At 41.5% G+C, this 13,415-nt stretch overlaps 1 protein-coding gene across 1 annotated transcript; it reads right to left on the bottom strand.

Moving 5' to 3' along the window:
• Positions 1–2,548: 2,548 nt before the first annotated feature.
• On the bottom strand, positions 2,549–7,173 carry LOC144739719 (membrane progestin receptor delta-like). Its single transcript, XM_078622636.1, is given in 11 exon segments — positions 2,549–2,749; positions 2,751–2,809; positions 2,937–3,081; positions 3,770–3,866; positions 4,451–4,533; positions 4,535–4,578; positions 5,646–5,748; positions 5,750–5,852; positions 5,962–6,062; positions 6,064–6,090; positions 7,075–7,173. Coding segments are annotated over 11 exon segments (1,014 nt in total). The 5' UTR covers positions 7,126–7,173.
• Between the last annotated feature and the right edge of the window lie 6,242 nt (positions 7,174–13,415).

Genomic DNA, 13,415 nt, shown 5'->3' with positions numbered 1-13,415 from the left:
ACACACATACACACACACACACACACACACACACACACACACACACACACACACACACACACACACACACACAACACACACACACACACACAGAGCTTCCAAAACATGAACCAAAGGGACTCACAGATGATAAATGTTTGTATGTTTTTTGTGTAATGGTACAAATGTAAAGTGTTGAATGTGAAGTTATGTTTCAGCTCACAAGGCAATATTACATTTATAAAAGACTTAATTTATTACACAAATTTAGTGGCTCACATAATACACAGCAAGGAACAAACATGGATTTATACATTTAAGGGTAGATGGTTGTATTTTGGAGAACATGAATAAACTAAGCATTATATCAAAAGTATAAAACTTAAAAAAAAAAAAGGCACAAATAACGTTCACAAACTTTGACAGAATAATTATTGCAGAATCAAACAGTTCAACCGTTTTGCTCTCGTTTTCTCACGTGTTCAAACCTCCTTCAAACCACAATATTTATAAAAACTCGACAGAGCATCCAGATAATTGCAATCGAACAGTGACGAGAAAACCGCAACAAATATCATTCAGGGAAACAGCGGAGCACTCTTGATAATTAGTCAACTTACAAATCTGATAACCAAAACAAAAATCCAAAACAAAGAAAAATCAGAATATTGTCAATGTGCAGCTGAGAAATACTTGATATATTTGAGTTAACCTGAGATTTCGCTGAAAATAGGCACCAATCAGGTGGACTGTATATAAATAAAAAAACAAGATTTTCTTGGAAAATCCTGGAGTTGTTTTTTTGGGTTGATGACACAGAACCACATGAGACATCAGAAATGATCAAATTCCAAGAATCAACTGTCAAAAAAAAACCAAAAAAAAAACACGAGGAATGATGTGATACATCGACTTAGGAGAAAAATTAAAAACTATCAGAAGGAGAGGAAATGACAGAGATGATGAAAAAATGATCTGAATTCTACTTGATCTGTGCTGACTCGTAAACTCTAACTCTTTGCAACGTGAGACATCTGCAGAACTCTACTGCAAGTGTGTGCGTGTGTGTGCTCTCTGTATATCTCAACACCCACATTCCCACAAACATCCAACACTGTGTAACACACCTCATGTCCATCCTGTCACCTACGTTTCCCTTTATGTTCAACCCTCCAGCTATAAACACGTTAGTGTGCGTTAGTGTGAAATGACTTATTAGACGTAGTTGTTCAGTGTTTGACCTGATGTTGTTCACTGTTGTAGTTGGTAGTTTCTATTTTTCAGCCCTGATTTTCTTCTTTATAAGAAGCAAAATATTGTGCTAAGATTTTGTTGTGCTGTAATTGGGTTTTGTATATATACAGATATATACACACACAAAGGATTTAGTAAGTGTTATTAAATTATAATTTTCTTAAAAATTCGTAGAAGTAAGAAAAGCGCTGTTATAAGTGCGTCACCATGCGTCAGTCCACGAATCAAAATACGATTTTGGAAACACTTGAGACAAGTTGACTGATGTAGAAATTAACTCTCAGCACTTTTACCTGTTTGAAGTCACAGAAATAATTGGGTGATTTTCTTTAGTGTAAATCATATAATATATAATAATACATGTCCTCACTACCTCATGTGTTATAAGGTTTCCATTCCTGCACCTAAAATAAGTCATAAATATAACGTTTATGTACTATTCTGTAAACAACAGAATGGAGATAAGCACAATTTACAGGTGTATAAGGAGTGTTGTTATTTTTTAATATCTGTAACAAAATGCCTGTGAAAGACTCAAAGACCGAGTGACGGTTGTAACAAAGTGTTTCAGTCTGTTTAACTCCTCTGTCCAGACCCGGCTGAGATGATCGGCGCTGCCGTACCTGACTGATATTTACAATCATTGTTACATCTGATGGAAATAGGCCAGTGGATGGTTGCCGTGGAAACACACACATGAAATTGGCATATTTCTTTTACTGGCTTGGTGTATTGTGACATTTTTTTTCTTCTTATGTTGTTTATCTATTTTACCTCTGAGGGAAGAATGTGAGGTTAATAATATAAAAGGCAGCAGAGGAGAACCTGCAAATCACTTCAAGAATAGCGAGTAATCAACAGGTGAATAAATATAGAAGTGCATTATATTATGTGGAACGAGCCAAGTGGTCCAGTTAGAACATTTTCTACATCCCTAAACAAATGCCGCAACACTGGTACAGTAAGTGTTTCCAGTTTCTGACGGGAGCTTGTTCTCGTCGTGTGTAAACGTGGTTAATGAAGCGTTGGTCTCCCCATAAGGCACTTGTGTGTTGTGTTCCTTCAACCCAGAGCCCTTTTTATCTGAGGCGCATTAAAAATAAATTACAGACGGTTTGTTCCACACTTACGGCCACATCTTAAACAAATGCTACTGGGTCCTCAGCTTCGGAGCAGACACAGGAACAGAGACGTCTGCAGAGCTGAACCAACCGTTACCGGCCGCTGTTGAACTAGTGTTAGCTGAGTGGAGAAGCCAACAGGCTGAACCGTTCCTCTGAAGAGTCTGAAGAGGCTGCGTGTTGTTTTCTGGTCCTCACTGCTCCATCCTGTCACGTGCGTGTAGCCGGTTGGCGCCGTGCCAGGATTCCCAGAGCAGCGGTGCGCTGAAAATGCCAATGATACCCAGGTTGAGGATGAGGCTGACAACCAGCGCCCCGATCGTCCCGAGGAAAGACGGCATTGCTCCGTGGGCCAGCAGCCACGCCCTGCGTGAGGTCATGTCTGCTATCACGCCCCTGCATCTGGAAGTGTGTGCCCACCACGGCGCTGATGTGGAAGAGCTGGTGGCTGTGACCTGGGTGAAGGCACATCTGTCAGCAGATTCTCCCCATGTTTACATGATGTCACACAGCGGCGTCAGCATGAGTTATTTTCCTTGAGAGGTCTTCACACGGAACACGGAACAAGCTGGAAGGACGTACCAACGTAGTCAAAGCGCCCTGGAGCCAACCTCTCTGGGAGGTGGGCGGTAAACAGGAAGCAGGTGAGGAAGGCGAAGAGGAGGTGGTAACAGTGGCTGGACAAGCCGTCGCTCGGGCTGCAGCTTCCCCCACAGCAAAGGAGGATCTACAACGGACGGAGTTTCATCACACATCAATCAACCAATCAGTCAAACTTGATAAAGCACTGAAACACACGCAGCAGATGAAACACAAAAACTTAAATATATGTGGTGAAATAAAATATATCTAAATAGATCATTCAATGGAATGTATTCAGGTGGATTTTGTGTTTATCTATATGTATTTTATGAAGGAGACAAAGAGAGAAAAAAAATACAAAAACAAAAACAAACAAAATATCAGAGAAATACAATTTTAAAAGAGAAAGAACCTGGAAAATATTGTGAAGATTAAATAAATAAATCAGGCCAGTCCTAAAAATGAATTCTAAAGTTAACAGGGAGAACAAATTAATTTATTTTGACGCCCCCCAAAAAATGAAGACAATAAATGTAACCACACATACAAAATGTCTAATGCTAATGGGGGAAAAGTTTGTTGTTGCGCAAACTAAACATCACCAAGATTGAAGGGAATTCAACACATCTGCGTTTGATTACAAAAAGACACCAGTTCAGTGCTCCACACTGCTCAACGTCTTGATCAAAGTATTAAACCGCTAATCGGCTCGCAGCGCTTATGTAATACTACAAACATCATGTATCTTTAAGTAAAAACAGAAAAACAGTGGTGATTAAGTGGTCAAAGTGAGTTTATTTGTGTTCAGAAGCAGACGTGGAGCAGATCCTCACCCGGTAAAGCAGAGGGACAGTGTCAAATATAAAGGGGACGATGAAGGCTCCTGTCCGCAGAGCTTTACTCCTCTGAGGGAACTGGACCTCCAGAAACCTGCAGAGACACCACACAAATCACTTGGATTTGTCTTCTCACATCTGACAAGTTTGTTTTAGATTTCGTTTCTCAGTAAAACCTGCAGTGGAAGTTATGCAATCACTGTCGCTATGCAAGATTAAGATCTTTAATCGTATTACTCTGCACCCTTCATGTTGGGACATTTCAGTGGGTGCTGCCAGCTTTAAGTAAAACGTACCCTGATGGACACAAACAACAAACAGAAGCAGCTTTTTTAACGTGCTCCAAAAACCAACATGAAAATCACGTCTGATTCCGACTTCGTTTGAAGTCAGAGACAAACTGCAGGACGTGTCCCCCAACACTGACGAGCTGCAGTGGACCACTACGGATTTATGCAGCTGAGCAAAAAGGAATTTGACTTGAAGTGTCACATGACGATCAAAAAGGAATTTCAGCTTCACCATCGTGTGCGATGGTGAAGCTGTGTCAAACAATGAGTCCACCAGGGGCTTCTACAGTAAAACACAAACACCTACACGTTTGACGTCAGGTCAGACCTAAGAACTCCTACGACCACTGGCGTTCACCTGGACTGCACACAGGAGTCAGCTTCTTACCTGGAGTAACAGGACAGGCTGGTGCAGAACAAGGTGTTTCCGATGGCGATGGGGACAAAATGCTGATGCAGCCAGCTGTTCACCCCAGCAGTCGGGCATGACGTAGTAGCCATAGCTTATTGCACATCCTGGACACAAACACAGAAGGCGATATATGGTCACCCCACAGGCTCAAACAGCAGTTAGCACCAATAAAATGAGGCTGACATGGCATTTTACTGTTTTTTTCTTGCTGAAAGAAGCTGAGCTAGTTCTCGATAACCTTTAGTTTATCACGTGAGGATTTTAAGATGGCAGCGTTACATCGATTTGTGGCATTTAATTTGATGTTCTTGCTCAGTATGTGAAATGCTGCAAAATACTGTGCTATATCAAAATGTGTATGTTACATGTGTGTATATACTGTATATATATATATTTCCTATTTACATTTGTCCCTAATCCCCTGGCATAGCGCTGACATTTGTAACTCAAACTAAAACTGAAAAAAACATTTTGACTGTTATTTCTTGAAAATGATGGCTGCATGCCGCATTCACATGGAATCAGGGAAACAGCAGACGGGAGACGGAAAAACAAGCACTTCGATGGAACAGTACAACAGGACCCATGTGACATGTTTCTATGACGATGTCATTTTGTTTACAGTCAATAAAATAGAATATCAAAAATAGATTCTTGTGTATTATTTAGTGTTGTTATCATATAAATAAATACTTGGCTATAATATCCTGTTTTCTCAAAATATTGCATCTCAAACTGAAACTACATCACATCCGCAAGTGAATTCCGTGGCGGTAGACGGTAAAATTTGAAATATTTTAACTCCGGACAGCTGTTTTCTTTACCGGTTTGCCGTCTACCCCTGATTCCATGTGAATGCAGCATCATATTTCAACGTTTATTCATCTCAAAACAGGGAAAAAGCAAATCAAATAATGTATTGGATCAACCTGTGAGAAAGTTACAACAAACGTTTTGTCCAAGGTTTCAGTTCTTTCCTAGCTTTTCACTCATCAAATTAAACAAGAGCAGCAAGAAAAGGGAGCCTTCATGGAATCATGATGGTTTAATCATCCTCAGATTACTGAGGGAACACGACAAAATAAAGCTTCAAATGGGACTTAAATTTCATAGCAGTTTGCTGGTGAATGTCATCTGCTCATTTAACATCTGACGGATGCTGAACTCGTACCCAGGCTGTAGAGGCTGAGAGCGCCGTAGTCAAAGAAGTAGCAGATGTGGCGGGACTCGGGGGACATGGTGCTGAAGGTGTGTGCGCAGCTGGAGGTGAAGGGGGTAAATGCAGATGAGCAGCATGTACACCAGCAGGGGCCAGGTGTAGCTGTCGGTCAGGAAGTTCAGAGAGGAGCAGAGGATGCTGAAATTCCACAGGAAGTACCTGCCACAAAACAGACAGATTTCGTGACAACTTACGGAAATTCAGCATCGACTCATTGATGTAACTGCTCATTTCCAATGATGAAACTCTTCTGTGTGGTCGTACGCACCACGTCGGCAGAAAATGTGTCCAGATGTTGATGGTTTCGTTGTTCATCTGGAAGCTGCTGAGGACACAGTCCAGTGCGGAGCTCCGTGGATGGCGGTACCCAAGAGACGATGCCGTCCTCCCAGAACACCTGAGGACCAGGCAGAGAAGGTGAGAATGTCAGATGGGTGCCTCTTTCTCTGGTTCTCCTTGAGCTTTCTACCTTTTTCCCCCACCCTGATAGAGTGTGGTATTGTGTAGACTGTTTACTGAGACAACCTGTAACTGTGACGTTGGGCTATACCAGAGGTCTCCAACCTTCATACGAGACATTTTAGCCTCTCCCATGATAGAAAATCCATCTGGAGCCACAAAGCTTATTTAACCCCTAAAATGAAGATGACGCTACATATAAAGTTTCAGTCTTTGTATAGTTATTGGATACAACAGCAGTGTTTCTCAAAATGTGGTTGATGGACAACTAATGGTCCACCAGTGCCCCCTAGTTTTTAGTAACATTAAAAAAAAAAAATTGCTGGGACCTTGAACACCCAGTAAAAATGGTCATGTTAACATATTAATGTTTCTCTATTATGAAAAAAATCATCATGTACCAGTGGCTTAAGACAGAGACATAAAAAAGAAACTCAAATAAGGAAGGAAGGAAGTTACCTGAATGATGCCAGTGGGAACACGTATGATGCAAGTTTTTAATAAATCAGTTTGCTAGCTGGGCTGTTGTTCCAGGACTATTTAGCTTGGTCCATGATTATTTTTGGGGGGAGGATAAGTGGTCCATGGTCTGAAACAATTTAGGAAACTCTGTACGACTAGTACTCTATACTACTGAAATGCTGCTAATACGCACTCGCCTTGTGATTTTGTCAAACTACTGTTGTCAAGACACGGTTGCACCTGAAAAAGATTTATCAGCACGACCCCTTCTCTGAAGCCCCACGTGGGAACCCATTACAAGTTTGCAGAGACGGTCTGCAACCATTACCAGTGAGTTTCTTCTCGCTGACGACAGATTGTACACACAACTGAGAAGGATGATTTTGTCTGCAGCATGGTGCTACAAAGTGTGAGAGACTTCCACCTGTTGTAAACATTTCAGGCGCTCTCTCTAACATACCTTTGGTACCTGGTGAGCATCAAAGATCTCCGGAAGCTTGATGCTGAGCATGTCTGTGGGCAGTCTGATGGCGCCCCTCCCTCTCTGACAAACCTCCCTGAGCCTGGGCACGTCCCCCACGGCAGAGGGACCAACCATACAGGGTAGTCAGACACAGGAATCCTGGCCTCCTCCCCAGGGGGGGCTGGTTCCCATTGCAGGTAGCGGCTCCAGCCCCTGAGTCCACCTGCCTCCGACACCGACACTGGCCCCGATCCCCCGCCACACTGGAAACACTACAGAGACACAGCAAATATTGACACTTAATAGATGGGAAACTCCCATCAATTACGAGAAAACATATATGCAATAATATACATATTTGTATTGGTCTCAATTATTTAGAGTAACGGGTCTTAAAAATACTTCCAAATGTCACTGTCATGAAATTAATGATGAACCATTTATACTGACATGACATTCTTCTCGCCATGTGAATGGCATTTTATCAAACATTCTTCAAATGTCATGCAGCCTCCACGTGTTCACGCTTGTGTGACTGAGTCCTTAAGAGCGATGTCTTTGTTGACTGTGGCAGACGAGGAGAACAATCTCCTATTGTGGCTGCTCTTGAGATGCACACACACACATTTAAACTGAAAGAATGTTGGCATTGTTGACGGCACTGAACCCAGATTGGAAGCGGGTGCGTAATGACAACGTGTTCGGGAGGAACATTCTTTGCTTGTCAACGGGAGTTTTACTTACACATTTGTAGTGTAACAAATTCATTACAAAAAAACAAAAACATACAAATAATTAATACATTTTTAATGACATGAATGTCAAGTTAAGAATAGACTATAAATCAACAGTTTGTAACACCCCAACTGGAGCACTGCTCCCGTTTACAGTAATGTAAATAGTAAATAAAGTAAAAGTAAAAAAACCCACTAGAGAATCCGTCGTTGAGCTTTTTTAATGTGGATCTGCTGCTGGACATGTCACAGTCCACAAACCACAGGTTGAGAAACCACCGACTGTTACGACGTACGACGATTCCCCAACCGTGTATCTACACGGGGGCAGAGTGAGAGGAAGTAGCAGTAGATAGTGGCTTTGTGGAGTGGCCCTGTCAGGGTCCACAGACCACAGGTTGAGAAACCTCCCATATCCGATCTCTCACACACACAGGTCACACAGGTCACACAGGTCACACAGACTGAAACTGTGGCCTGTGTTAGTAGTAACACTGGTACCCACTAGCAGTCGTGTTTAAATCATGTTTTCTAGGTGAACATATGAGCGACCTCTGGAATGACATTAATTTCCTGTGACAGGAAAATGTCGTTTTTTCGCGATCTTCTCTGAAAGCATTACTGCATTAATGGGTTGGATTCGTAGCGTCATAACATGCTATTCCCAATAATTCCGCATGCAATGATTCTGACCAACGTTGCATTACGCGTGCGTCAGACTTTTGCACTTTCAGATTACAATATGTGTCTCTGCATAATAAAGAAACAACTCCCTATGAGGTCATCGATCTGCCATGGCTGCCTGTTGGGGCCGGTTTTGAGCCGTGTTGTAATAAATCAACATGAACTCTGACCATCTCTTTTTAATTAGCTGCTAAAAGTTATGTTATCTTAACATTTTATTGACCTGTCAGAGAGCAGACATCTCTTCTCAGACTAGATCAACATTTCCTGACATCCCCTCTGTCAATGGTTCTTCCCTGGCAGAGTGTGAGAAAAGGGGCCGCGTTACTTGGACCCAGCTGCAGGCTGTGACAATGTGAGCTTTGTGGAAGCTGAGCTGTGAGAGCGACAGTGGCCAAAGATGACTGCTGCACGCTGCACCGGATGGAGGTGAACCACCTCCCACAGAGAATCCATGGAGCCATGGAACACAACATGGAGACCAGCACAAGACACAGTGCAGCCCTCCACCGAGGCCACTCGCCCACCTGTATTATGATTTGCAACCATCACATACAGATGCATCTTTAAAAATCTGAATATCGTAAAAAAACAAAACAATAAACTGTGTATTTTCGCCATTCATGCTTGTAAACTAGAACATTTCAAGAACATCTTTATTTTGGTTTTGATAATACCTCTGACAAACAAACTAACAGATCAAAATATTACTCTTTTTAAGTATTAATTAATAAACTTTTTGTGTCAGGTTTGAGTAAACCACTATTCATGCAGTTTAAATAACAAAAAAAATCAAATCCAACAGAGTGGAGACTTTTTTTATTTTTTTTAAATTATTTTCATTGAATTAAATTTCCATGATATTCAATTTGGGATTCACCTGTATGTCTGCAAACGTATTCAGATATGTCGTCATGTGTTGTACTCCGTCATAATGAATGAGCACGGTGAAAATCTGCCCTGCGTGTTAACGTCACAGAGCTACACAAACAACCAAAGAATGCTGTTGTTACAGTTTGGACTGTTGACTTGTCTGTGGACATAAGACAGAAAAAACATCAGCTAAGTGCAGTGAATAGGAACACGCATGTTTTGTAGCGCTCAATAACACAGAAGGTCAGGCAGTGTGTCTAAGGTGTATAAATCATGTGTGAACATAGTTTTTCATGAACAAATGTGTTTACAGCAGAGCAGAGGTCTGCCAGGATCTGAAGGGTATACGTATATCTTCATGCATATAAAACGACTTACAACTGATTTTCTGAGCAGTTTAACTTATAAGCTGTGTTTATTAAGGATCTATTTGATATGTGTGTGGGGGGGTTCCTGTTTAGGCAGGGGGTCTGGGTGTCCTCCCCCCTGGACATGTTAGTCCTAGATGGAAGTAGATGGAATTTACCACATTGTGGTGCATTCTGACATGTTTTTAGATGTGTTTTAAGTCAGGTACTTGTCTAACTTATACTAAAATACGAGTCGTCAGCGGTTGAAAGTGTGGAGTGTAATGTTCAAAGAGAGGCTAACAATGTGGGATGGTGCTTACTGGAGTTTGACACCCCTGACACTGGCTAATTCAAATGCGAGCTAGCAGATGGATTTCTGTGACTGGGTAGCATTAGCAATGAGGGCATATTGTTATCAAAAAAAGCTGGCTGGCTGTTTGGAAAAACTCAAGCAAGCTACATATATCCATCATTTGTTGATCGATCAGTGTGTGTTTCAAAATTAGTCAAATATTGGAAGTGTCAGATCGTTTTTCTGTTTTCTGGTGACTCATAGTTTCAGCTCCCATGTTAATCCTTCAACAAACATCAGCCTGAAGAACTTGTTTCACAGCTCTGTACCAAGACCATATCACAAACACACACTGTGTGGGATGTAATGAAAAGCATCAAGGTGCGAAAACATGTTGACTTTCACCTCTAAGGAGGTTAGAGTTTTTGCCGTCGCTGGTATTTGCCTGGTTCTCTTTATGTCACTTTTTACACATCAATTCCAAGATTTACCTTTTTAGACTTCTGACCTGCAGAGCACCTACTTACACCTACCTAGCACCTACTACTACCAACTCCACATTTACTCAAACGACCCTTCCTTCGTTTCTCATTCTGCTCCTGACATCTTCTTGCTTGTGAGGTTGTCATGTGACCTTTCTCAGTGGATGTCTGTCTTCCCAGAAAACTGACGAGAAGAATGCAGGCGTGTGTTGTGTTATGTACAACAGCTTTGCGTCATCCTGCAGCTCAACACCCAGCATTCCAGGGACCTGCTGAAACCTGTTCATCCCAGACAGGTTCTCACTCTTTTTGAATATGTTTTCACAATGCTTCACAAGGGTTTTTTTCTTCTTCTCACGACAGGACACCACATAACATTTTGCCTCTACAGTTCTACAAAGTGTTGATACTTTCAGGCCATGTCCACACAGGGATGGAACCAGAATGAATAATCCACTAAAAAATATGTAGTAAATATGCCAGGCCTGTAAGTGGCGCTGTAATGCTGCCACAGAAATACACCAAAAACAGAGAATAAGACATGGAGCATGTGCATGAAACTTGAGCAATGTAAAGAAATACACAGAATAGATAGCGGAGAATATGAATCAAGCTACACTCAGTAGATTCTGCAACAGTAATGTGTTGTTGTTGTTGTTGGTGTTGTTGTTGTTGGTGGTGGGAAGAGCACATGCTAGGCCGGTGGTTCAGGTAGTGTGGCAAAAGGAAGATGACTGTAAACGTCTACGTTTTGGCATTGCACTGAAACTCTGCTGCATGTCGCCCCAATCCCACTCAGTCCAAAAGCACAGATTGGCTGACGGCGGTTTAAATAAATCTTCATGTCGTATCGTCAAGTACGGAGCGAAGCCCAAATTATCATTCAATCTGGAATGGACCAAAGGATACAGCGTTATTTCTAAACATAGCAGAAATGAGCAACACACGCGTCACTGTTCCCCTTTTGCCTGTTGTTTACATTGGTTTGTTTATTATTAACAAAAATTTTAATTTACAATAACTATTTCAATACATTGTTATTATGGACAAACTGTATTGAGAACTAAGTTGATGTATGTTGCTATAATTCAGCTTTCACTAAATGCTGTAAAGTGTTATGAAATGGCCACTCTAGGTTCAGGAAACATATATAAACAGATGGACATAAACATCCATATGACAAAAAAAACTTTTGTGGATAGACCTAAACTTGTCTCTGTGAGGGCATGCTGTGAAATGAGACCATTTTTCTTATCATCCAATTGATTAATCGTTCATCAATTTATCAATATTATTTCTTCCATTCACAAATGGGTCAATTAGTCTATAAAACGGCAGTAAATGTGAAAAATGTTGATCTGCCTTTCCCCCAAGCCCTGAAATGCTGACCCCTCATGTGTCTTGTTTTGTCTCCAAACCAACGATACACAGTTTACTGTCATTAAGGGAACAAAGAAACCAGAAAGTTTCCACATTCAAGCAGCTTACACTGAAGAACTTACTCAAACGTACTCATTGTCTTAATCATACTTACAGTATGTACTGTATGCTGTTAAATCACACGTGTAAGAAGTGGCTCAAACTCATTTTCACCCATGAGACGAATAAAGTTCTTTGCCCATTTTATACGCTGACAGCAAGCCATAAAATGTGTTCTTGTCTGATTGTCAGTCAAAAACCATTTAAACCACCGTTTTAAACTGAAAAAATACAGGCCGGAGACACTGAGAGAAGACAATGATTTGCTTGAACACATGAACAGTGGAAAACATTCATTCTATGATGATTGACTGATCTAGAATTGGCTGCTAGGCACAACGGAACTGAATGATCCTGCATCCTCCAGTACAAATAAATCACCTCCTGCCCTCGGACTGAGTGTTTGCGGTGACTATATGAGGCTTCCCGGCCCCCCAACACATGCTGAACCACGAGACATGTTCTTCACATCCCTCTTTTGGCTTTATGTGTTTCGTCATGCTGGAATGTTTGTCAAGAGGTGTTCCTCCTCGGGAACCTGCTTCCTAGTGAGTGAGTGAGTGTGTGTGTGTGTGTGTGTGTGTGTGTGTGTCCACGAAGTGGCTGCATGGGGTTATGTCACAGTACTTGAGAGAAGAACCTATGGTTCTTTTATTTTATGACTGACTCATTAAACAGCATTACAGCTGTTTAAACAGCGTCCAAACATTTTTGTTTTCTCTAATTAAGACGCTTCCTTTGACTTTGACTTTAGATTTACTGACACAAACTTGCTGTGAAATAGTGTAACAGCTTCCACCCATTGCTGACGTCATCAACTGAATGATGAGACAAAAGCTCAACCATCGTAACAGAGACGTCTGCTGTCCAACCACCCACCTGGTTTGTTATTGTCCAAAGACCCTACATCATTGCTCTACTACTGTACTTGTACATGAACGTTAATCCTACAGCATGTTCCTGTTTTTCTTCTCTATGCCAAAGATCAACATACCTTCTGCGGCTAAAGAAAACAGCAACTACGAGATTCTAAAATGACAAGACTCTGGAAGTCCCAACCCACGAGGGTTATAAAAACACACCCACACTTAAACTTAATTTTCCTGCTCATGGGATTATGATCATGTTATTTGATATTCCAGAGTGCACTCACGTCTGAGCAGGGGAGATGAGGTGTGTCATTTCTGTCCGACCAAACCCAAGCGAGAATATTAGTTACTCCACCCGACCCAAACCCTTTCCGACATTAAAATGCCAGTTGGCAACATTTGGCTTTACCTGGTACAGTTTATTTGTTTATTGTATGTTTACAGCCTGATTGTGCAGAAACACGCCCCCCCCCCCCCCCCCCACACACACACACACACACCTTAAATAGGTAATACAGCTCAAAAAAGAAAAGAATGTTTGAAAAAAGTGAAACCAAATCAAACACTTTTCTGTG

The sequence above is a fragment of the Lampetra planeri genome, unplaced genomic scaffold (assembly GCF_965212315.1).
Source record: "Lampetra planeri unplaced genomic scaffold, kcLamPlan1.2.h2 scaffold_1675, whole genome shotgun sequence".
Lineage (NCBI taxonomy): Eukaryota > Metazoa > Chordata > Hyperoartia > Petromyzontiformes > Petromyzontidae > Lampetra > Lampetra planeri.
This window is presented reverse-complemented; position numbering and strand designations above follow the sequence as displayed.